The sequence below is a fragment of the Canis aureus genome, chromosome 13, assembly GCF_053574225.1.
Source record: "Canis aureus isolate CA01 chromosome 13, VMU_Caureus_v.1.0, whole genome shotgun sequence".
Classification (NCBI taxonomy): domain Eukaryota; kingdom Metazoa; phylum Chordata; class Mammalia; order Carnivora; family Canidae; genus Canis; species Canis aureus.
The window spans coordinates 8,911,255-8,937,512 of record NC_135623.1 but is presented as its reverse complement, the minus strand read 5'-3'; the positions used below and the strand labels follow the sequence as shown (position 1 = coordinate 8,937,512).

Sequence of the window (26,258 nt, the reverse complement as noted above, 5' to 3'; positions counted from 1 at the left end):
TTAACCAACTATGCCACCCAGGTGCCCCAAAAGTCACCTGTTTTTGTTTGCTTAAAGTAGGCTCCATGCTGGGGATTGAATTCATGACCCTGAGATCAAGACTTGAACTGAGATCAAGAGTTGGATGCTTAACTGAGCCATCCAGGCGCCCCTATGTTGCATGTTTCATGAGTGATCTAAACCTAATGCAGCTTGGTCTTAAGCAGTTTTGTTGTCAACTGTAAATAAATAGCTTTGTCCTGTGATAGCTATTAGAAATAGCAATTTAACATGGAATAAAAAAGATCCTGGCGGTGTCTGACTTGCTCAGTTCATTTGAGCATCTGACTTTGGCTCAGGTCATGATCTCAGGGTCTTGGGATTGAGCCCCAGTGTTGGGCTCTGCGCTTAGAGGTAGGTAAGTCTGCTTCTTCTCCCTCTCTGCCCCTTTCCACACTCGTGCTGGTCTCTTGCTCTCTCTCTCTCAAAAAACAAAACAAAACAAAAAACAAAAAAGGGATACTGAAATACAAATCTTTCTTACTTTTAAATTACATACCTTCTCTCATTACCCTAGAAAATGGATCTGGCACATATTTCATGAGCTGTAAATGTTATAGACTACTTCTATAGCAAAATCAACTTAGTTGCAATTAATGTATTTAAGTACTAAAGTAAGAAGTGATAAGATTAACTAAGGTTGGGGTGCCTGGGTGGCTCAGTCAGTTAAGTGTCTGCCTTTGGTTCAGGTCATGATCTCTGGGTCCTGGGGTCTAGCCCTGCATTGGACTCCCTGCTAGTGGGTTGCCTACTTCTCCCTCTCCCTTTGCCTGCCAATCCCCCTGCTCGTTCTTTCTGTCAGATAAATAAAATCTTTATTTAAAAAAAGTTTAACTAAGGTTGGTTTATATTTTTAACTTGTTGGGCTGTTTAGTGAGCAAAATTTACTGATTAGGTTTCGTTGTTTTAATCCTGTGCCTCAGTTAGAAAATAGTGAGAACACCAATTTGTTTTTATAAAATCTTTTGCTTGAGGTTTGGTTTAATTTTTTAAAGCTCCATGTAATGGCTGAATCTGTTTTAAGGAAAACTTTTTTTTTTTTTTAAGATTTATTTATTTTAGAGAGTGAGTGAGTGAGTGAGGGGCAGAGGGAGAGAGAGAATCCACAAGCAGACTCTCAACTGAGCCCAGAGCCTAAAGCAGTGCTTGATCCCATGACCATGAGATCATGACCTGAGCCGAAACCAAGAGTCAGCTGCTCAACCAACTGAGCCACCCAGGCATCCCAAGGAAAATCTTTTGAATAAAAGTAGTCACCTTTTCTATTTTATAGTAGCAATTTATGTTCTTGCAGGAGGTATTAAAAAGAATTACCTGCTAATCATCTCTGTGCAAAGATACTAGAAATCATGTTCCTCATGAGAAGATCATCTGTTTCTGATGAGAATACTTTTGTTTTAGAAGTCAGGAATTTATAAAAAGAGGTTTCGGGATGAAAAAACCATAGGGCTGTAACTTTAAATCCAAAGCTCAGATGGAACTTTGCAAATATAATTTAATGTAAAGAACAGTCAGAGCTGTCCAAAGATGGAAAAGAGCACCTTACCAGTAAGCCAGTTTCCCAGAATTAGGGAGGGAGATACTCACACTTGATGCTGAATGACCACTTGGGATGGGAGGAGGTTGGCAGAGGTTGAAATAGAGCTGTGAGCATACTTTTAGAGGAGTGAGGCTTAGGGACTCTTGATGTCTTTTTTAAAGTCCTAAACTTTTATGATGCAATAAAATATAAAGGACATTATTATTGATTTGTATATTTTGCCATTAACTATTTGTGATTTTCTAGTGCAGATGGGCCTCTGAAGTTAAAATTTTAACTTTTAATACATTACTCAGTTCCAGAAAGACTTGTTAGCTTCTGTTTTGTACCTAACCCTCATTCCCACCAGTGTGTGGCTCTGAACCAACCAGATTCATTCATGGTCTGTTGACTGCACAGATGTTTGGGAACTGATCACACCAGCACATCCTTAGTTGGGATAGTTCAAAATTTAAAAGCAGACCGTACACAGAAAATTTAGCGGTGCTTCTTGAATTGTGTGCCTTTGTAATGTTAGAACAGATTAGGGGACAACCAAAACTTGTTACCAACTTTCTAAATCTCACTCAAACTGAACCTACCTACCCATCATTAGCAAGGATACAGATATCTTTGGCAACAATATGCATCTTCCTCCTTTGACTGTGGCAGTTTGTGTGGCAAATTTTGCTAAGATCAGAGCTATCCGTGGATCCATACAATAAAAGGTTAGATTCTTAAGTTTTTGATATTTTTATTTCTAGAAAGATTTTTTTGTTTGCTCCATTTTAAAAGATTGAGTCTCTCTTCATTGTCATCAGAGCCTTATGTCTTTATTAATAAAGATAAACTTAGATTACTTTGATTTCTTTGTTCTCAGTACATCTAAGAGAATAGTGTATAGGCCGCATGCATATGGTGATGAATGAAAATATCATGAGACCATACTTGGTTTTGGGGGACTGAAATTTTTATCTAGTTATTTCAACTGTGATTCAACACTCTTCACTTTAATTCCCTCCAGAAACTCCAAGATTATATTGCTTCCCAGTACTTAAGAGTTCCTGTTGATGTATAGAGCTGCTTGTTGGCTTCCAGCAACAGAAATTGGCTCCAAATCTTTTCCCATTACATCATCACCTACTAATGTCATTACACCAGAGTGAAATCTGCTTTGAAGATTGTATTCTTGTTTTCCTTCCATCTCTTTCCTCTCATCATTTCCTTTAGAAGGAAAAAGAAAAAAAAAAAAATAGGGACCTCTAGGACAATCCCAGGCAAACATTTAAGAGGGAATCAAACATCCTCACAGTCTAAACCCAGATTTATCAGTCTTCATTCCACTCTGCTGACGGAGAATGATCTGCCCAGCATGTGTCCTCATGGGCTTTGGAAAGGAACACGTTTAGTCATGTGACACCTGGCTTTGGTACTTTTCTCTCAGCCTTTCAGAATTAGTTCTTAATGATTTACATAGCTCTCGGCCAGCATCCTGTCACTGGCATTTAAACCTTTTAAAATAATTTCCCAGAATAGAAATTCTTAGGACATCACTAAATTTCTTATTCTTTGTGTTTAATTAAACTGTTTCTTGCATTTAAGTATTTGCCAGATAAGCATTTAAGCCATCTGGAGTTTTTTACTTTTTCCCTGTAAGTCTTGTAAGACATACAATATTGTCTACAGTTAAAACTGATACTGGGATCCTCATTCATCTTCCCTTGTCATTCACAAAAGCAATTGACCACATGCAGGTTCTGATTCTTTTCTCTATCCTAAATTTAATTCCCTATTGTTTTCAATGACCTTAAGGCTTCCATTTGATGGTGTGCTTTGGCTTTGGTCCTAACAGAAAGGTTCAGGTAAGGAAAGAATTGGGAAGTTGTTTCAGTTCAGAGAATTAGTGTACCCACTGAATTATTGGCCAAGGCTTTAGCACTTCTCTGCCCTCTGAAGCAGATTAGCTTGAGATTAGAAGAAATAATAATCTTCAGTAGCCTCAAAGAAATGGGGCCCCGGTGTCTAAAACAAAAGAATAAAATGGGCGCTTATTGTTAAAACTTGGGTTATATTTCTGTACAGTATTAGTCATTGAGACCCTTAATATATCTGCTGCAGGCTGTGGCATGGAGTATGAGAAACCATGGTGAACTTAAAAAAACACTAGAAGAAATGGCATTGAAAATTATGGACCAGACTAGGGCACCAACCAAGTGCCCTTTTTGTCTCTTCCTAAGATAAGACATTAAAAGCCTTGATTCACATTAAGATTTCAGTTTGGATTTCTGGTAATTTTATATTTTCTAGTGAGAGCTCCCTGATAGTCTCTGTGGTATGAGTTGGATAAAAGGGGAAACTTTTTCCCTGTTTTTGCTAACATTTAAGTCTATGTTTAAAAACCTCTTCAAAAAAAAAAAAATAAAAAAATAAAAACCTCTTCAGCACAATTATATACCTTCTCAGATTGAAAAATTGAATGAATTAGTGAAAACAGCCATAAGGAGAGATATAAATGACCTGGACAGAAAGTCTGTCTTTATTACTTCTAATGTATTTCATGTGTGTATTTGTTTTCAGTTGTCAAAATGTCCACAGAAGGAGGATTTGGTGGTACTAGCAGCAGTGATGCCCAGCAAAGCCTACAGTCCTTCTGGCCTCGTGTCATGGAAGAAATTCGGAATTTAACAGTGGTAAGAAAGAGTGAGAAACTTGCAGAATGTAAAGGGCTTATCAGATGAATAACCAATACTTAGAGTGAAACTTTTTTTTTTTTTTTTTTTTTTAAGATTTTATTTTATTCATGAGAGACACACAGAGAGAGGCAGAGACCTAGGCAGATTAAGAAGCCGACTCCATTCAGGGAGCCTGATGTGGGACCGGATCCTGGGACTCCAGGATCCCGCCCTGGGCCAAAGGCAGGTGCTCAACTGCTAAGCCACCCAGGTGTCCCATAGGGTGAAACATTTTTAGTCTCAAGCATATAGGCACAGTTCATTCTTGACCTCTGGGTGCGAACATGAAAATATAATTTACCTTAGTTGAGGTGACTACAAGGATTTTTTTTTTTTAATGTCTTAGTGTCTTTCCTTAGGCATGTGGGCGTATAGTGGATGCTTTGACTCAGAGGCAGTAGCTTAATGTGAGGCATATCTTTTAGAGATGCAGAAAAGCAGAGCTCTTACCTTCCTTCAATAGCTGTAGCTCATTTCTTAGTCCTGATTCATTGGCCCTGCCGGATTTTTAGAATCTGGTAAACGCTGATGGGCAATTTATTCAACAGCAAATCTTCTGTAAGCAGGCACTCTTTCTGGGAGCTAAAAGATACACTTAGATCAGAGTTCCTCAGTAGCAGCTTTATTGACATTTTAGGCTGGATAATTTTTTGTCACGAGGGGCTGTCCCATGCATTGTAGAATGTTTAGCAGCATCTCTGACCTCTACCTATTACATGCTAGTAGCAATCCTCCTCCAGTTGTGATAACCAAAAATGTCTCTAGACATTGGCAGATGTCTCTTGGGAACTAAAGTCATCTCATTGAGAACCACTGACTTAGAAGAATCAAATATAACCCTGGCCCTTGCAGAACTTACAATCTGGTAATTACAATCAGAGTTGGGGCACCTGGGTGCCTTAGTCAGTTAAGTGGCTGCCTTTGGCTCAGGTCATGATCTCAGGGTCCTGGGATGGAGCCCCACATCCCTGCTCATCAGGGAATCTGCTTCTTCCTCTCCCTCTGCCTGCAGCTCCCCCTGGCTTGTTTTTTTTTCTCTCTCTCTCAAATGAATAAATCTTAAAAAAAAATTATAACCAGGGTTATTTATTCAGTGAATATTTATTAAATACTTACTGAGGCATAGTGAGGAGTCTGAAGCAGTAAAAGTCAAAGTGCTATGGGATTACAGAGGACATAGTGTTTATTCCTCCCTGGTTGAGTTAGGAGGGCTTTAAGTAAAGGTGACTTTTTTTGGATCTTGAAATATTGAGATGCATTCACCAGATGGAAAGGATAGGCAGCTGTATCTGAGGAAAAGAGAATGGCATTTCTAAAGGCCTGGAGGCCCAGAGGAGAGGGCCTTATGTTTTGAGGAACAACAAGAAATTCAGAGGGGCTGGGGACTACTATGTGGATAGTATGGCAGGAGTAGGAGTAGAGTGGTATGACAGTGGTAGCAGGAGGTGACACATTAGAATTAGAGTATCTTCAGAGTGTAATTTCCTTAATGAAGTCAATTCCGTTTGGTCTCAATTTAGGAAATACTGAAAGATCTTTCTGTTTTAGATGTGTCATTCCTGCCCTGAAGGCATTAAGTATCCTGGCAGAGCAGACACTGGACTCCTTCCTAATGTAGAATTAATGTTACACTTTCTTAGAGCTAGTGGCCTTTAAACTTCAGACATATGAGGTCAGTGTATTTGTTTACTCAATAAATACTTATTATATACCTACTGTGGCTGTGCTGGATACTGTGAATCCAGTAGTGAACCAGCCAGACAAGATCATTGCACTCACAGAACATGCATTCTGGTGGGGGAGATAGACTATAAACAGGTAATGAGTGAATAAAATAAAATAACTACTCATTAGGTAAATGCCCCACTGACTTCAGGGATAAAACAAAAAAAGATTCATATTTTGATGTACTTGTGGGTCATGTTTGTTTATAATGGGACATTTTCAGCAACTGAACTTGACTTGGCCTTTCTCAGAGTGGCTTGTGTTCACAGATCAATTTCCACTGAAAAATCATTGTTTCTTTTCTATAAGTGTAAAGGTGGTAGTTATCTATATTGTCTCAGATATAAGAGGAGGAAAAGAAATGATTAAGTAAAAACTAGGATATTTTCATATTTTGAGTGGGTAACCTTCTAAGCTTATCAAGTTTTAGGGCAGGAGTCAGCCTGGCATAAAGCTAGCGCCCTCCTGAGCTGTGGTGGGATTAGGGCAGTGCTGCAAGTCTGCACTCCAGTTTGAACATTGAAGCAAAAATCCAGGATCAGGCAAGTGGCCAGATAAACTCCAGAGGTTCAAGTTCATCACTTAACTTTTCTGTTTTGAGTTTTAATTTTTTAAAAATTGTAAAAAACATAACATATACCATCTTAACAATTTAAATTAAAATGTACAATTCAAAAGTGTTAAATATAGTCACATTCTTGTGAAACAGATCTCCAGGACTTTTTCATCTTGCAGAACTGAAACTCTATACTTCTGAAACAATAACTATCTTTTCTGTCTCCCCAGCCCTTGGTAACTACCATCTACTTTCTGTTTCTGAATTTGGCCACTCTCAATACCTCATATGAGTGGAATCATACAATATTTGTCTTTTTGTGACTATCTTATTTCACTTAGCATGTCTTCAAGGTTCATCCATGTTGTAGCATGTTAACAGGATTTCTTTCCCTTCTAACACTGACTAGTATTCTATATGTATGTGTGTATCACATTTTGTTTATCCATTCATCTGTCAGTGGGCATTTGGGTTACTTCCATCTCTTGGCTATGGTGAATAGTGCTGTAATGAATATGGGTATTCAGATAATCTCTTTGAGACTCAGCTTTGATTTTTATTCTGCTTGGTTTAATTTTCAAGTTTGATTGCCAAAACAGATTGTGCTGTTGACCAACTTTTACTTATTATTTAGACAGCTAGCTAGTCCACCAGAGGTTCAAAGTGGGTTACTTTGAGGGATTGTTACAGTTCACGTTTTATGAATGAAGAGAAAGACCAGCAAGGAGGTAGTTGTCTTTAATGATTGTTTTATTGATGACAGTAGTTTTCTCCACTTGATAAAACTGCTAGATCACTACCATGGGATCTCTAACATCAGATGCTTAAAACAAAGTTTGGCATTTAATAGGTATACAATAAATATTTGTAGGAATCAGACTCCTCCACCTCAGATTTAGTCTAAAGCAACATCAGAGCCAACTTAGAGAGTGCAGTCTGGGAAAGTTGGGGTGCTCTTTCCCTTTGTAAGACTCTTATTTTTCCTTCTGCCTTTGGCACATGAAGGCATCTGCTGCTCTGCACCCCAGCCTATATAACATGGCCAGATAGTTGAGCATTTAGTCTGTGCCTTTCCAGAACTCAGCAGCATTTACAACCAGAATTCAGATATGTCAGAGTCTCTTAGGTTGACGTCTCAAAATGTCTTAACAGATTTTTAAAAAATCCATATGTTCAAACTGTCCAAACATAAATTAAACTTTTGAGAATGTTCATAAGGTATTGTGTTTTCTCTGACTGGGACAAAGATTGCTCCAAAAACAAATTGAAGTTTGCTAGATGATATATTTCATGATGTATTGGAAACACTGGCCTCAATCCTCAATTATTTTGGTCTGAGCTTTGCAAAAGCAATTTATCTTTCATCTCTTCTTGACCATTATGTTCTTCTCACTCTTAAAAGGCTCTGTAATTGTCCATAAATCCAGGTGATGTTCAGTTGGGATTGAAGTTGGTTAAAAATCATACCGAAATGATTGTACATTTGGATGATGGTGCAAAATACTGTATTCCTGTTCAACAGAACTCTGGGAACAATAATTAACAGACTTCTTGGCATTGAGTTTTACTCCTCTGAAGACCTCTTTGAAAGTGGGGAAGAGGGATCCCTGGGTGGCGCAGCGGTTTGGCACCTGCCTTTGGCCCAGGGCACGATCCTGGAGACCCGGGATCGAATCCCACGTCGGGCTCCCGGTGCATGGAGCCTGCTTCTCCCTCTGCCTATGTCTCTGCCTCTCTCTCTCTCTCTCTGTGTGTACTATCATAAATAAATAAAAATTAAAAAAAAAAAAAAAAAGAAAGTGGGGAAGAAAAAGCTAACTTTGTATTTTTGGGGGAAGGTGGGGAGGAACAATGCTGAATCTTAAAAAAAAAAAAAGTATCATCCACCCCTTTTCCCTCTATCCCTTTCAGCCTTCAGTTAGCTGTAATTTGATGCCTAGGCCACACTTTCTTTTAATTGCCAGGTACATCTTTTTATTCTTTGGTGCCTTCTGATTGGACAATGACATTTCTAACATTACAGTCAAACCAGGTTAACTATTTAAACAGAAGTTTGGAGATGAAGGTTGGTAGACTGTTAGAAAATAAGTCTTGTGCTATTTGAGCCCTTCCTATAGAGCAATGCTGCTAATGGTATGAACCACATGGGGATCTTGTAGAATACAGATTCTAATTTAGTATGTTTGGAGTGGAACCTGAGATTCTGCATTTCTTTTGAGTTTCCTGGTAATGCCATTGCTGGCCTAAGGACCTTACTTAGAGTTGCAAGGCTTTAACCCTCACTGTGGGTCAGAGTCATCAGAAGAGTTTTCAAGATACTTGATGCCTGGACTCCACCTCCTAGAATTCCTGGTTCAGTTACTCTGGGGTAGAGCCCAGTCCTCCTGTTTTTCAAAAGCTCCCCAGGTGTTTCTAACGGGCAGCCAAGGTTGAGAATCACTGCTTTGGAGAGGATTAGAATCTTGACTTTGCTGGAGTGCCTGACTGGGTAGGCCTGGAAAAGATTTCTCATCATTATTTGAAACTCCGGATGTTCTTCAGTGCAGCCTGAGACCCACTGACTTTTCCTTGGCTCCAGATTCTCATTGAGTGAATTCAGACTTCTTGAAACTCGGCAGTTTCAGATGGCAGCATTTTAAAAGTAGTTCTTTGGTTGTGGTCAGGAGCACGAGCATTTTCTGAGAATCTGTTCTTCCACCTTGCTGATATCACGCCCAAGGGTAGGAAAAAAAAAGTATGTGTCAGTTGTTCGTCCACTTGGATCAGCATCAGGAGAAGTTAAATGGTATTCACATCAGTTGCGTGGTTGCCAATGACAAGGAGTCACTGAATTGAAAGACAATTGAGTGCACCTCAACCTATGGCTGGTGAGAGTGCTGCCCTCTCCAGTAAGTTGGTCATAAACCCTTATATACATACACGACTGGAAAGCTAGGATGAGATTATAGAAGACTGGGCTGTTGTCAGTGATAATGAACCATACATGCACATCTGAAGATCTGCTTTTCACACACTGCCCCTTGAGATCTCCAGGTTTGTGGCTCATGAGAAAGTTTCCAGAAAGAAAAGGTTTTTGAGGGAGAGACTTAGAGCAGGGTTCTGTTTTGTTTTTTGTTTTTTTGTAAATTTCTGCCTTATTTTATACCTCTACAGGGTGGGACCTTCTGTTGTTGCTTTTGATTGAATAGTCTCAGAAATTCTAAAAGTAATATTCTGTTTTGGGTTGGGGAAGGAAGTGTTCTTACCAGCTTTGGGCTTTGGTTAAGAAACTTTAGCGCAGTCATATAGAAATATATTAAATAACCAAGCCCACTGAGAGTGCATGTGCAAGCAAGTTAGACCTTGTGGTCATAATCTTGTGCTGTGTGTATCTTCCTGGGAGGCCTTTCAAAGGAGTTATTCCCCAGCATTCTCCTTGGCATTTCTGTTTAGCATCATCATTTTGTGTGATCTGCCACACAAGAAGGAAGACCAGTGATTGATTTCTGTGGGTAAACGCTTTTTTAAATCCCTTTAGGGTCTGGCCCCAATCCAGCATTCCCTTTCCTGCTGCTCCCCTCTGTACTAAGATCATACATCTAAAACTTAAATAGACCATGTTTTTTGTGCTGCTGTACTTCTGCTTCTGTCTGGATAACATTTTCATACTTTTCCAACAAGCAAATTTTGAAACATCCCTTAGACACAGTTCAGATGTCAACCCTTCTGTGGAACATTTGCCAGCTCCTCTTGTTCATTCCAGCCCTTCCCCCTGCCGCACCAGCTCGTTATTTCCTTTCTTGTCCCTATGGGATTTTACACCCCCACCCTACCTAGTATAGCATAGGGGCTTATAATATTTTTATATGACAGTCTCTAATAAACTATAATCTGTTCAAAGGTAAGAATAGATTTGCATCTTTTACATAGTAGCAGGTATCATACATTCACTCTCAGTTGAGTCTCATGAATGAGGAAATGAAAGAAGAGGAAAAAAAAATAAGAGTAGAAAGAATGTATCCTGCTGTTCTTCTTGGGTGAGATTTTAATAATTTGGACTTGTAAAGCCCTGCCACTCCAGGATTAGTTTTAGTAGAAGCTTCATGGGAAATGTTTTACGTAAGCTGGAAAGGGAAAAGATAAAAAAATTGATGTTGGAGGTTTGTAGAGGTGAGTGGTCCCAAGCCGCTTGTTGGGTTTGTGAGGAGAAATCCGGTGTTTGTACATCTTCCTTCTGTAGTCATAAAGATGGATTCTGGGGAGGCTGGTGACGTTTTTCCAAAAGGTTCCACTGCCTTCTTTGACATATATTTTGACGGTTTCTGTTGGTCTTGGAAAAGAAAGTTCACTTACACAGATTTATTATACCAAATCTTAGCTCCTCCTTCCATAATGTGATGGTGCAAATTCCCAGGTGAGCCCCTTGGGCTTGGTGAGTCACATTTCAGACCACTTACAGAATCAGGCACTTGACACCTGGGCCCAGTAGGGATTTTGCTGATTTTAGCTAGTCTCTGCCTTTGCACCTTTCTTTTCACTGCAGCTGTGAAACCCAGAATCGATTTTTATTTCTAGAATTGCATCCATCACTGGGCATGTGTTTGAGTACCAGTAGTATCAAAATTAAAAAAGGGCTTAAATCGCAAATAACTGAAGTAGTGCTGGTCAAAAAGCCCTTTCCTAAATCCTGTCCTCAATAAAGTCATGTGGTTTCCTCCCAGTCCAGGTTTGCTTGTTAGAAAAAAAGTGCCAGGGCTGTTCCTGAAAGGCAGCTAATAAATTCATCCTTTTTTCACCATACTATTCTGCTCCCACCCCCTACCCCCACGCATACTTTGGAGACAAGGCCTTTGCTGCTGTGGTAGGAAAGGCCCTCCTCTCTAAATTCCAGTGTCAGGTTAGTGCAAAGGTCAGAAGTAGCCATAGTCAGCCAGGACTGGCTGAAGACAACTGAGGGTGACCGTGATCTGGTGCTGCCAGTATCTTGCCCTTGTAGTCCCAGAATAGAAGAAAGAACTGGCAACTTAAAGGAATGCCCCTGCGGAAAAAATCTCATTTTAACCTACGTATTGCAGACTGATAAACTTTGGGGGGCAGTACAGAGGAGATGCTCAAAATGCATCTCTATTTTATGCCGGCAAAGAATCTGATATTGTTTAGGCCTGCTTTTCATGAGGGCGCTGTTAGATGGCATCGTAAGTTTATCTTGAAACCCTTTAATTATTTGAAACTCTGCATGGGGTAAGAAGAATTTTGCTTCGGGACTTGAATTCTCTTCATTTAATATGTACCTCCTCTCCTGCCATATTTTCTGAAAGGAGGGACTAGGCCAATCACAGTGTTTCATGATGCCTGTCATGCCCTGCTGATTGTCCCTACCATTTATGTGCCTCTTGTTATTCATTTCAGAAGGATTTCCGAGTACAGGAACTCCCACTGGCGCGTATTAAGAAGATTATGAAACTGGATGAAGATGTGAAGGTGAATTCATATTCGTTTTTATTATTCATATTGAAGCTATAATGGTGGATAGGTTGTCACTCATTTCTGTAGCACTCAAAGTTTAATTAAACAAAATGAAAATATTGTTATTGTCTCTTGCTTTTTTTTTTATTTGGTTCTGTCTAAAGTGAGCTGAAATTGAACAGTTTTAATTATTATATGGTGCTTCTCTGGAAATTAGGGATAGCTTGTTTTCCAGATGTTGATAGTATGCTGAGGGTTTGCTTTTTGAATCACCCATCCTTTTTACTGTCCTGGGTAAACACAAATCATCAAATCCGCAGGACAGTGCCATCTTCTCAGCATCTTATTGTAGTCTCTTATTTGTTGATGTAAGCTCTAAGAAGTATTCGATAATGATATTATTGCTCCTGTTCTAATTTTTTTGTCCGTGAGTTGTTTTATATGACTTCTACCTGTGAGGAGGTTTCCCTGCAGGCAGCTATTTCTGTATTCTTAGAAGCCCACCTCCCAATTCAGTTCTCGGAGAGAGAGCAGTGCTGTGTTCTCTCTTTATCACTCAAAACTAATAGTCCCTTGTGTTTGTATAGAAAGCTAACAGTTCACAGCAATTTCCCTTTTTATTAGCTCTCACTTCCTTCTCATGGTAACCCTGTGAGATCTGATAAGATAAGAATTATTAGTGCCATTGTCAAGATGTGGAAATAGACACAAAGAGGTTAAAAGTGACTCACCTGGAGTCACTTTGTAGTAGAAGAACCAAAATCGCTGTTCTTATCTCCTGCTTCCTTAACTCCACACCTCTTCCCATGGCTCTGTCCTGCACAGACCACTTTACCAAGAGTTCAGAGCCTTGTTTGACCAAGAGCTTAAACTTCGAAGTCAGACATGGCAAGGCAGATTACATTACTTGAGCACTTACTAAATACCGGGCCCTGTGCTGGGTGCTTTTACATATATGACCTCATTTGATTCCCACAGCAACATGGAAAGATTGTCTTCTTTTTCAGTATGTGGAAAATGAAGCCCAGAATGATGGGAAGCCTGAAATTTTACCTAAATCCATCCATAGGCTCTCAAACTTATTGTTCCCCACATTGCCTCTCCTTGGATTAGAACCTAAACCCTAAAAAAAAGAAGAACCTAAACCCTGCCACTAACTGGGTCAATGGCCATGGGCAAGTCACTTCACGCTTCCTAAACCCCCTAGTTTCTTTGAAAGTCTATTATGAAAATAAGAAAGTGCATAGTAGGTGCTAGAAAAGCAAGTATTATTCTTCCTTCTTCCCTTCTTCTCCCTGCTACCTGCTTTGTCCCTACTTGTGGATTTATTTTACTTTGGGTTCTCTTGAGGCTGTCACCTTCTCATTTGCCAACCCTTGCCCCATTGTCCATGGCAGGACAATGGGGCAAGGGACAAATGAACTGTTTTGAATGACATGCTGGTGATTGACAGGGAGGGCCTACGTCTGTTGCAGATGATCAGTGCAGAAGCCCCTGTGCTCTTTGCCAAGGCAGCCCAGATTTTTATCACAGAGTTGACTCTTCGAGCCTGGATCCACACAGAGGATAACAAGCGCCGGACTCTACAGGTAATATCGTAGATGTACATGAGGAAACTGGGCAAGGAGCTGCTTTTGCCTTCACTTGCTTCTCTTGCATGGTTTTCGGCCAAAGATTGTTCCTTCTTAGATTTCTGTCAAGCTGATGTGTGGAACTGGCATCTACCTCTCCTGTTATGGGGCAGGTCTACCCTATAGACATGACAGTATTTCCCCACCAAGAATCTTCATTGCCAGTTCTTGTGGTTTTCACAGCTCAGTGACTGATCTCTTCATTTGGTGAGCCCTCACTTATAAACAGGCTAAAGTGAGACTGATCTATTTCCAGATGTAAACAACTTCTGGTTGGAAGCCTTGAGAGACTCTAGGAAAGGATAGTCCCAGGAAGAATCCATCTCACCTACCTCATTTGCCTTTTTATTCCTTGTCTGCCTTCCTGGAAATCCTTTCCTTCTTTTTCATTTTCTCTTTATTTTAATCCAGAAAAATCAGCATTCATATTATGTGAAGACACTGGCTCTAGAGGGCTTTCTCTTAACAGCCAGGCCCTAGTTCTTGGAGGAAAGGTTTCCCAGACATAAGAGGAAGGGTGTGACAGATAAAAGACACTGGCAGTCTTTCAACAGCAAAGCCAAGAAAGTAAATGGTTTTCTCCTTTGTTTCCCTTTCCCTCCAAATTGAAGATGCATGCATATTTGTTCTACAAATATTTATTGAACATCCACAATGTGCCAAGTGCTGTTCTAGGCTCTGGGGATTAACACACATAAGAGACCAAAACCCCCACCCTCGGGGAGCCTACATTCTAGTCAGTTAGACATTGAGAACTTACTTTGTGCTGCTTTGAAGGAAGCCTGTAACTCTAGAGAGATCCAGTTAAAGCTACCTTCAAGATCAATTCAGACTAAAAAGTAAAGTGAACAAACTTGGACAGGGCCTTCAAAAAAATATCCTGGGGCTCCTAGGTGGCTCAGTCGGTTAAGCATCTGCCTTTGGCTCAGGTCATGATCTTAGGCTCCCAGCTCAGCAGGGAGTCTGCTGCTCCCTCTCCTCCTGCCCCTGCCTCCTACTCATGCACATGCACTCTTTCTCTCTCTGTCTCAAATAAAATCTTAAAAAAAAAAAAAAAAAAAAGAAAAAAGATATCCAGATGACCAATAAGCATATGAGTAAGTGTGCAATATCATTGTCCCCTGGGAAATAGAAATGAAAACAACAAGATACTGGTTTACACTCACTGGAATGGGACTGAGTACCAACTGATGATGAGGAAGTGGAGTGACTGAAACTCCTATAGGACTGCTGGGCAGAATGCAAAGTGGTGCAGTCACTTTGGGGAATATTTGGCACTTTCTAATAACCTTAAATATGTCCCTACTGTATGACCCAGCCATCCTACTCCTAGGTATACACCCCAAAGGGTGGACTTTTTTGTATAAGAATATTTATAACAGCCTTACTTACAATAACCAAAGACTAGAAACAACTCAAGTAAACATCAAGATGGGGATATATAAACAAAAGGGATATGTTCATAAAATGGATTACTATTCAACAGCAACAACAACAAAAAACTATTGATCCATACAACATGGGTGAATCTGAAAAATTATGTTAAGCCAAAGAAACCAGAGGAAAAAAATTATGTGGCACATAATAATACCATATACTATCACCATTTATGGTGATAGAAATAAAGTAGGTTTCCCTCAGATTTGGGGGGAGGGCAGTTGGTTGGAAAGGGATAGAAGGACACATTTTATACTTTTATCTGAGTGATGGCTACCTGGCTGCAGATATTTATTAAAATTCATCAAGCTGTGTCCTTAAGATTTCTGTGTTTTATAGGAGTATTCAGTAAAATATTACTAGCATTAACAAAGGCAAAATAAAGTTAAAAAAGACCAACTTAAGTATATTTGTGTTTCCAAAATTCTGTAGAACACTGGTGTATGTTTGGAAGTGCTTATTATTTTGTTCCCTACCACTGCCACTCCCCCAATTCCATCCATAGATGAGCTGTTTAGATAGCTTTGAGTAGGTGACATCATCAGGAATGTGATACTATATCGTACTGATCTTAAATGAGACCTGGCAGCCTTAAGATGCACCCTGCTTCGGTTGGAGGGTTTATTATCAAGCTGGTGCTTGGCAAGGGTGGATTGGAGTTTTGCATTTCAGTGGCTTGGGGCCATCACAGAGACAAGAGAAGGAAAATACAGAAAATTTCCATCCCCCTTTATTTTGTCTAGTCACCTCTCTTAAGATGTGATACATAGAGATTACTAGGGATTTCTGTTATTATGTTGACTTTCTCCCTCAACATTTTATTATGAAAAAATTCAAACATAAGCAAAGTTAATAGCGAGCACCTTTATACTCACCACCTAGATCCTACCGTTAACAGTTTACTAGCTTCATCCCTGTATCTGTCTGTCCCTCTGTCCATCCAGTCATCTATTTCTTTTTTTTAAGTGGCTCCATGCTGGGCTCCAATGCAGCCTGAACTCACGACCCCGAGATCTAGACTGGAGCTGAGATCAAGAGTTGGATGCTTAACTGACTGAGCCACCCAGGTGCCCCCATCTATTTTTAAATGCATTTCAAAGTTTACTTTTCCCTAAAGACTTTAACGTGCATATCATTCACTAGAGTTCATTACTTTTTCCTGGCCGATTTTTTTTTCTTTAAAATTTTCATACAATGAAGTGCACAAATAAGGATACTTAATGTGTTTTATATAAGTTTTTAATTTTTTTGAATTTGGTTTTATTATTTAAAGACAAGTGTATCACTCTTAGAATTCCATTGGAACAAGGCTTGGTTTCAGTATCATCAGTCAATTCTAGTAACTTCAGACTTCTGGTATTCATATCACATTAAACAGGATTTAAACCATGCATGTAACATTGTGACTTTAAATTCCAAATAAAAGTCGTAGCCTTGTGGGAACTTTCTATAGATCAGTGACTAGAAAATATTTTAAAAAGTAATTTAATTAGGATTCAGTAGAGATCCCAAAAGGTTGTAAGATTGAATAATAGCATGACCTTGCTAACCACAGAACAACCAGAAACCTGCCAGTTGAGATTGCTAGATTTGTACAAATTTAGTTGGAGGATGATAATTTAACAACTGTGGGGAAGACTTGGGGTAGGATCCAGCAGAGGTGGTAGTAGTCATAATTGGAGGCTTTTTAGAGCATGAGCTACAGGTATATCTTTGTTAGTGTCTGTCCATCAGGTCTGATGTGAAGTTTGCTAGTTTGACTGTGCTTATTTCAGCTATAGCCTTGGCCATGGTTATTGATTTTGACTTAGAAGTCATCATCTTATCTTACTTGTAATGTGGAGGTTATAAAGCCAGGTGAACTAGTTTCTCCCTAGGCTAATTTTTCACCCTGCTTTTCTTTGTTACAGAGGAATGATATCGCCATGGCCATTACAAAATTTGATCAGTTTGACTTTCTCATCGATATTGTTCCAAGAGATGAACTGAAACCTCCAAAGCGTCAGGTGAGCTGGGAAGGCCTTGCTGCTGCTTCTGACCGAAGAGCACCTTGCACACTGGTGTCAGATACGCTCCTCTCTCAGCTCAAGTCATTTCCTGTTCCTTTTGCTTTTCTTTCTCTAGACCAGATCCATCCTTAACATCTCCCTCTGTTACTCATTTATGGATACTTTTAACTCAGTGCCTCTGAGGTGGTATTTCAGAAAGTAGACAAAATGAGAATTAAAGACAAGTTAAAAAAAGTAAAGTGAAGTTCATTTCAAGGTACCCTAGGGAGTCTCTCAGAGTTCTTAATCTGGGATGGGAGCACATTCCCAGTAAGGTACAGATTTTAGATTTTCAAGATTTAAAGCAATAGCTCTATGTGCACAGTGGTGTTTGGAGTGAATGGACTTGGGTTTTCTCTTACTCTGGATTGCGATTCTCTGTGTAGTACTCGGGCTATACATTAGATCACCTGTTAGGGTTTAAAAAATACTAGTGTCTGGGCTTCACCCCACACCAGCTAAATCAGAATCTGTGAGGGGGAAGCCTGGGCCACACTACTTTTTAAAGCTTTTCAGATTTGTTTAATGTGCAGCCAGATTTGAGAACCGTCACTTAAACGGTTTTCTAAGCAATCACGGGAAAGAACGTGATTATCTGTCTTTGCCTCCCTTTTGCCTGCCCCTCTCCAAAGGTCACACTGACTTTTTTTCAGCACCTTAGGTGCATCAAGCTCTTAATTGTAATAGATCTCTGTCCTGTATAGTTCATTGTTTGCGGCAAGCGGATTGCCTGACTCAGTAGGTGTGGTAGAGACACTTGGGGAGTAGTGGCAGTGTCTAGTAGGAGCAAAGCTGTGCTTTGTTCTGCTTACTTTACCTTACTCATAAAATTTTAAGTGTTTTTAATGAATTATTTCATAATATATTAGCCTTAGAACAGGAGTCCTTCGTGACCACCATTCTCCTCTGCTGTCTCACACTGGTAACCAGTTAAGAAGTGTAGAAGTGGGCGTCTTAAAGGACCTCTGTAATCCTGGCCCTACCGGGGGCCCTTTAGATCAGCCAGCCCTCTGTGCCCCATCACTAGAGCAGGGCGCCTCACTGCGGCTCCGTCCTTTCTGGGCAGTCTTTGCTACTGTAAACATCCTTGACTGGAAGCTGTAAGGTGCTCAGAGGGGCTTTCAGTCGGATGTTTACAGCGGCAGGCTGCCACGGTCACGGTCGTCCCCAGCTGCGCACCGCCTTTTAGACCATTGCAGGTTTTTGCCCACGGGCTCAGCTCCTCTTCTTGGGGCGTTTCTCTCCTCTATGAGACATCACTATAGCAAGAACTCAGACCGCTTCTCTTCCCCCAAAATAAATGCTACTGCATCCCTGCTCTCCTTGTTGGAATTTGTTTCAGAAGCACCCTTTAAAAACAGGGTGGTGAGCTCTGTGACAAAATCAGGCCTTGTGCTGACTCCTGCTCAATCTCTGTGGGCTGTCTGCTGAACCAGCCGGCTAGAAGGAGGGGTCATGTCCTGTCCCTTCCTCAAGTCCTCAGTCCCTGGCTGTCTCAGGGTGTCAGGCCGCTCCTAGTTCCATCCTAGCCTGACTCATAATGTTGTGATCCATCTCCTTTTAAAGTGTGTCTAGCTGAAACAGCTCCTTGCTGCCTGGATTCAGGTCTTTGTAGGTGTTCAAGCCATTGATTGGCGTCCTATTGGGGACAGCTGCTGCCTGGCCTTTGAAAGGTTGAGATTGCTGAAAGCTGGCCTGAAATTCTAAGATAGCACTTTTAATCCTCTGTAGACATGAAGTTTTCCCCAGCTCCAAATTGGCTGGCACCTCCTTAAGTCCTTTAAAAGCGCCTACTCTCCAAAACTCACCCTTTCTGAAGGAGACAGCAGTTCATTTCTGGCTACTGAAGCGAATGTACTTTTTTCATTCTGGGGCTGGCTGTGCAACCCTGTAGCAGTGGCCCGAGGATGGGATGCTGCTCGTTCTCTGATGTTCGTCGGTCTCCACTTCTGAAAAGATTCCAAGAGCACGTCCTCTGGTCGGGGAGGCCACTGTGAAAGCTGAGCAAGTGCCCCATTCTGGATTGATTCAGTCATTCAGAGATTGTTCTAGCACAAGGGGTGATTTCCCATTGCTGGGGAAAGAAACTAGCCAGGAATATTGAGTTGTAGATCTAAGATCCTTGACTTCTCAGAGATGCTTGGAAATTTCTCTTGTTCTTCGGGGAAGCAAGGAAAGAGTATTCAGAAGCAGAGGATAGTTGAGGCTGACTTCTACCCCCACTAAAGCTATGAGTTGAAAGTTCCTGACCATTGAAATGTCATTTTCTCTTCACCCATTTCTTTAAACCAAGCATAATCATTCCCTTGCTAGCTTGTTCTCCATTGGCCGGGTGAGTCTTCATAATGCAGAACTTTAGATGTGCCTCCTTCCATTCCAGTGATTCGAGAGCAGCCATGCCTGGTCCTCCCAGCACCAATCCAGGCACCTCTGCTAGGTACTCCCAGGTGTCCTAGGCACTGCCTAGTTCATAAATAACTTAAGAGGGTATGGTAGGCAGTATAGGAGAAGCTCTTTACCTGCTATCACAGTTTTTGGCAAGGAGTATTTTGGCTTCAGGAAGAGGTGCTTTAAGGATTTTTTTTTTTTTTCTTTTTTCTTTTTGTCTGGCGAAAAGGCTGTATTCACTTGCAGGTTAGTTGTAATGAGAGATAACTGGAGACAGAATTGTCACAGGTCAAGGCTGGGAAATACCAGTTTCTTCCTCCTCCCTGACTGCCTTCAAGTTGGTTCTGGGGAAGTCTCAGTCCTCTACCCTCTTGTTTACCCAAGAACTTTTGTAAGTTAAGTCTAGGCTATAGTGATTGATGTTTTTTATAAAATAGGAGGGGCACTCTCAGTGGAAAATAAATACATTGAACCTATTTCAAGAGCTTTGAAAAGAGCAGTTGGTCCCTGTTTCTTGGTTAAGGGAGGGTATTAGTATTTATCCCTGCCATAGTCAAGAGCTAGTTGACAGGCTGACCTTCATTTATAATGGTGAAAAGTTGAGTTGAAATGGAGGTGCTGTTGTCACAGTTACGTTGTTCTGGAAACTGAATCCTAGATGAAAATAAAGGGGCCATCCTTTTTCTTCTGCCTTAGCATGGTTATGTTCAGGGTTCAAACTGTTTGGGTCTGAAGCACAGAATGCATTAACCTAGAAAATTTGTTCATATTTGAGGACTAGCTTAGAAACCCAGAATGGTAAAAGTGTCTTCTGAGGCTGGGTGGGTGGCCATTAGAGAACCTTTCCATGCCAAGACCCCAGTTCCTGAAAGGCTAGACAGCAGCAATCCTACTTCTAGTGTCCAGGGCCCAGAGTCACCAGGCAGGCTCTGTTCTACAGCAGACATCTGCTTCTCCCCACACCATGGCCACAGAATCCTAGAGGTAGCAAAAGAAAGTTTATATACTCTTTTCTATTGGTAACAGGTGTTAGGTTCAAGAGACTATGTCATAATACCAACTTAAGTTTTAAAAAAAGTACTTTCTGGGGCACCTGGCTGGCTCAGTTGGAAGAGCATGCAACTCATAAACTTGAGGTTGGTGAGTTCAAGCTGCATGTTGGGTATAGAGTTTACTTTTAAAAAATAAAAAATGGGATCCCTGGGTGGCGCAGCAGTTTGGCACGGGCCTTTGGCCCAGGGCGCGATCCTGGAGACCCGGGATCGAATCCCACGTCGGGCTCCCAGTGCATGGAACCTGCTTCTCCCTCTGCCTATGTCTCTGCCTCTCTCTCTCTCTGTGACTATCATAAATAAATTAAAAAAAAAAAAAAATAAAAATAAAAAATAAAAAAATAAACCACTTTCCTACCTGCAGTTCTCTGCCTGGCTCTATAAATTTGTCATTCAGCAACCTCTTACTGAGTGCCACCTACAAGGGAATAAATGGTTGGGATATCGGAGAGCAAGAGAAAGTTGAGCCCTCATAGCACTTCCACTGGAACAGGGAAGACAGTGAATTTGATAAGTAGGTACAACAAAGTGTAGTGAGGAAGGGACTGTGCAACATAGATTGGGGTGCCTAACCTAGTTGAGGGTATGCAGTCAGTACCGACTGGGTCACTGTCACTTGGGGAGCTTTGAGGCAGTCCACGGCATCTCTTTACCTTGGAGAAGTGTCTTTTCCTCTTTTCTTGAATCTGACAAACTTAGCCCAGAACAAGGAAGTGAGTAAATTAAGCTAATTTTCTGCTCAGCCAGCCCAAGTGGATGTATGTTTCTGTTGTTTTTGTTGTCCCAGGCAGGGGCACCGTGTGTCGCAGGGTTCTCCGGAGCAGACGCCGATCTCTGTGTCAGTGGTCAGGGGCCTATCAACCCCGGACCCTCAGGCTCTAACCATGCCGTAGTGTGTGTAAACATCCTACACTCTCAGCTGTGAGCTCAAGGTGGCTGGGAGAGGGTTGTTTACTCCTTCTGCCATGGAAAACGTCAGCTGAAGAAGGAGCGGTCTCTTCACCCAGCAGATCGGACAGAGTGCGACCTCCCTAGTCAGCCAAGGCAGCCCCCCAGCGGAGAGTGTCCCTCAGGCCCCCTGGGTTGCGCTTCTGTGGCTAAGTACAACCAGAACCAGACATGATGCTGGCTAGACATGGCCCTCGGTGACCACCGAGCTCTTGGTGTACTGTGAAAAGCGGGGCACTTGCCTACCAGTGCTCTCAATCCTGACATTGAATTCTAAAGTTCTAGCCCAGGAAAAGCCCTATTTCCCTCTCCCCTGCTCTGTCCTTCCAGAGCTGGTGGGCACCACATAAGGAGAGTGCTGTCTATTTGGGAGATACGGGGCTGGCCTGAGAGCTTGATGTTTGGGTAGCATCTTCCCATTGCTCGCAATTAGCACCGTCTGCAGATCACAGGCCTCAACAGCGTTTACTGACAAGCACTGCTGGTGCGTGGTTTTTAGTTACGGTAATTATTTGCCCATTTGCAACTCATCACGCAATGGGTGATTACTCTGTACTTCAGAAAATTGGCTGTATGTTTTGTGAAGCCTATGGAATCTGTTATTTTTAGTTTGATTTAGCACAACTGGTCTCTTCGAATTCCACTTTCCCTTGGCTTCAAATGTGGAGAGCTCAGCATTCAGCAGGCAACTGCACAGAGTCTGTGTGGGGGAAGAATGGAAATTCACTGTGGCAGCTGCTGAGTCAGTTCTTTTCCTCTTACCTGCCTCTCCTTCTACCCCACAGGAGGAGGTGCGCCAGTCTGTGACTCCTGCCGAGCCCGTCCAGTACTACTTCACGCTGGCTCAGCAGCCCGCCGCCGTCCAAGTCCAGGGACAGCAGCAGGGCCAGCAGACCAGCAGCTCCACAACCACCATCCAACCCGGGCAGATCATCATCGCGCAGCCTCAGCAGGGCCAGGTCCGTGAGCTGTATGGGGGTGCCTGCCAGCAAGACTGCGCCACTTAGGTTTGGGGTGGGGAAGGCCTGGCTTGGGCGGAGAGGCAGGCCAGTCATCATAGGACACCAGAGTTGGAAGTCTGAAAACTTAGGCTTCTCCCCAGGTTCAGCTGCCCAGGTGATATGTCACCCTAACCTCTCTGGGCCCTGGTTTCCTCTGGGGTCACATGAGGAGAGTGCAGTGAATGAGATGCTCTCTGGGATCACTATGAGCTAAAAAATTTTAGAAGGGAGAAAGTGCCCCCATGAAGAGTAGTGACATCCCTGTAGGAGGTATTGTAAGTGAACTCCGTGTCTGCTGTCTACACCGGAATTGGACTGTTAGACCTTTAAGGAGGAGAGTAGGAATCATCACCAGCTTGCATATCTCTCCTCCCCTTGTCCCTGTCATTTCTCTGTTGCACCACAGTTGTGTCAAGTGACCTCTTTTTACAGTAGCAATCAGAATATTCTTTCTCTGTAACGGTCTTATTGTGAAAGCAGTAACATCCATGTTTGTTGGAGATCAGAGAGGCTGTAGAGAACTCTGTTCTCTGAGCTCTGAATCCAAATTCCCTGTCAAGATTAATTTATTCACCAAACATTGAGGCCTATCCTGTGTGCTAGGGATACAAGCATGAATAAAACAGTCCCTATTTTAAGAATCTCCACAATCTAATAGGGTACAAATACTTAAAGAATATAATACCACCACATGGGAAGTGTTAAGAAATTCTTAGGGCCATGTAAAGGGAGTTATGGGATCTTGTTAAAGGGATGCCTAACAAAATGTGAGGGAAGTGGTAGAAGCAGGTGTCAGAGAAGGTTCCCTGAAGGGAATAATATGAATCTTAGAGGAAACAATGGTAATGAATCATGTAAAGAGGCGAAGGAGGGCTTTCCAGAAGAGATTACAGCACAAGCAAACGCTTGGAGCTGGGAACCTGCATAGGGAGTGGTAGGAGGGTGCAGTCAGCTTGAGGGAACATCTAGACAGGTCTGCAAAGAGAGGTGGAGGACACATCCCAGGTAGCCTTGTGTCTGCTGGTAAGGAGCTAGGTTTGCTTACAAGAAGAAAATTGGGGGATGCCTGGGTGGCTCAGTGGTTGGGCGTCTGCCTTTGGCTCAGGACGTGATCCTGGATTCCTGGGATCGAGTCCCGCGTCGGGCTCTTGCATGGAGCCTGCTTCTCCTCCCTCTGCCTGTGTCTCTGCCTCTCTGTGTCTCTCATGAATAAATAAATAAAATCTTTTTTTTTTTTTTTTTAAATTGGGGCTGAGGTAGATTTAAATATTAATTAAGACCTCAGGATTTATTTCCTGCCTCACTTTTTTTTATCCATATAACGAAAGTTCTAGGGTGCTTTCTCTTTGCCAGACACTGTGCTAGGCAAAGATGATTGTAGCCCAGTCCCTGCTTCAAGGCGTTCACTATACCCTGATGCCTAAGGGACCTTCTTTGGCTAATGCTTGTGCCCCTGCGGTGCTGAGAGCTTTACCTGGCAAAGGCTTTATCCCTTTACAAGAGCAAACTTTAAGGGAGTCCATCAAGCACAGGGTCTGATTGGCTGAACATCCGAAGAGGCTCATGGCTGTTGTGCCCTGACAGCAGGGCACCCCATACATGATTTGACAGCTGCCATGCTAACACAAGCCTTCATTTTCCTGAAAGGATTTAGAAATACCTTGGAAATCCTCTTGGGAAAATTGAGTTGATAAAGTACAGTGATGAGTTGGCAGTATGCATTTTTTTTTTTTTTTTTTTTTTTAGTCAGCAAGAATTTCATCTCTCCTCTTTGCCACCCCAGACTTGCTCAGCTTGGAGCTGGTGAGGAAGCTTGCAGGGATGGTGGAGTTGGTCTCTCCCAGTGTCTCCCAGCTGCTGTTTCTCTGTCCTTCTGGTTCAGGGTGGCCTTGTGCTGTGTCCCCCTCCTTGGACCTGTAGTAATGCCTGTTTCAAGTTGAGTTCAGATAACCTTTGCAGAGAGAATACATATTAAAGTTGGAAGGAAAGCATATTTTGGTAAAGTGAATCCTGTGTGTTCTATCATAAAATTGGAAACTTCTATTCCTGGAGGTTGGGGAATAGGCTGAGTTGAGAATACGGGTGTGAGAACGGGAGGTGTTTCCTGTTGTCCTAGCCCACTACATGTATTTTTACACAGATCCCTCTGTCCTCTTTCCTTCTACCTCCAGGTCATAGTAATTTCTCCTTACCTAGTAGTCCTTTGAATCTCATCTGGGGTTCCTAGAGCACGTCCCCTTCCCCTGTAACTTCAGATGCATAGGAGACCTGTGTAGTCAGAAACGTAAGATAGCCACTTCGATAGAAGGCTCGCAGCATCTTCTTACTGAAGTGACTCTGGATTCAGAGTGGGGAGGGTCACCGCTGAATCCGGGCATTGGGAGTGTAGGTGTAGTTTTTAAAAGATTCCACCTTCCTTCTGGCACCATGACCACCCCCTACCCCCACCAGATGAACAGCATGTGCTGGGCTCCCTGCTCTAGGTAATCTGTAAAGGGCACATTTGGGGATGAAATTTTGAAAAAAAATTTTTTTTTAAGATTTTATTTGTTTATTCATGAGAGGCAGAGACACAGGCAGAGGGAGAAGCAGGCTCCATGCAGGGAGCCCGATGCAGGACTCGATCCCAGGACCCCAGGATCATGCCCTGAGCCAAAGGCAAGATGTTCAACCACTGAGCCCCCCAGGCATCCCTAAAGCTTTGAAATTTGAACAAGTGACTGACCAACCCTTTTGACAGTTAAGTCTGCCATCTCTCAGAGGCGTAAGTTTCATAGGACTACTAGTCCATGAACATTTTTGAGAGACTCAGAATCTGCCAAGTCATGTACATTGGACAGAAATTTCTTAAATCTAAGGTTCCTGTTTCTAGAGAGTTAAAGTTCTTGTTTGTTAAATTCTGTTCCTTGGGTAGCCTTAGTTAATGTCCAGGTCTTAGTGGTGGTTGCCTCTCTGGTGGAAAGCTGAGCTTGATCCACAGCAGCCAGCTGGCCAGTGTGGGCTGGAGTCGTTCTGCTGCTTGCTCAAAGCCAGCATGTAGTTTATTTTCCTTCCAGTGTCTGGTATCCCTAGAAAGGAGTCCCAAGATCCTGAACTCAGTAAATTCATACCAACCCCACTCCATTTAATTTGTTCTCCAAATTCACCTGCTCCCGACTTGACTTTGGCCATTTCTCAAGTGAACTGTAATGGTTACTTTGGATTATTTTGTAACATATGTGCCTTTTGGTGACTGAAGAGGCTTGAAAAGCTGCAGCATTTGAACCATAGAGATGTTTGGGGCCTGGGCAGTTATTCTGTACTGTGAGACTACAAATCTGTATGGCTTTCTCATCTTTTATTTTGGAGAATAAACTTCAGCAGTGCTGTAGGCCCAAAAGACTCTGAGTGTTGTTAATTTGTATTAAGATGAGTTTAGGCATCCATGGAAGAGGTTTGCTGCCGGTTAACTGCTCATCGTTAACCCCTTGGTAAGCCTAATGGCTCTGAGCTGGGGTTGAATCAGCTTTCTCATTACTCTTCTTTCTAGACCACGCCTGTGACCATGCAGGTTGGAGAAGGTCAGCAGGTCCAGATTGTTCAGGCTCAGCCACAGGGTCAAGCCCAGCAGGCCCAGAGCAGCACCGGACAGACTATGCAGGTGATGCAGCAGATCATCACGAACACAGGAGAGATCCAGCAGATCCCGGTAAGCCTGCTCTGCCTTGCATCTGCAAGGCACTGTGCTCCTGTTGTAA

The 26,258-nt window shown here is 42.1% G+C and overlaps 1 protein-coding gene across 3 annotated transcripts in view; it reads left to right on the top strand.

Moving 5' to 3' along the window:
- The window catches only part of NFYC (nuclear transcription factor Y subunit gamma), a 67,432-nt gene that overhangs the window by 33,325 nt on the left and 7,849 nt on the right, over positions 1-26,258 (top strand). For 2 of the 3 annotated variants that reach the window (XM_077844532.1, XM_077844533.1), the window contains exons 2-7: positions 4,136-4,248; positions 11,960-12,031; positions 13,492-13,605; positions 16,995-17,090; positions 22,306-22,479; positions 26,051-26,209. In XM_077844532.1, the coding sequence (XP_077700658.1) occupies positions 4,144-4,248; positions 11,960-12,031; positions 13,492-13,605; positions 16,995-17,090; positions 22,306-22,479; positions 26,051-26,209 (720 nt within the window). In that variant the 5' untranslated portion in view covers positions 4,136-4,143. Of the gene's footprint in view, positions 1-4,135; positions 4,249-11,959; positions 12,032-13,491; positions 13,606-16,994; positions 17,091-22,305; positions 22,480-26,050; positions 26,210-26,258 lie in introns of those variants that run through there. The other variant, XM_077844531.1, reaches the window with a different exon arrangement.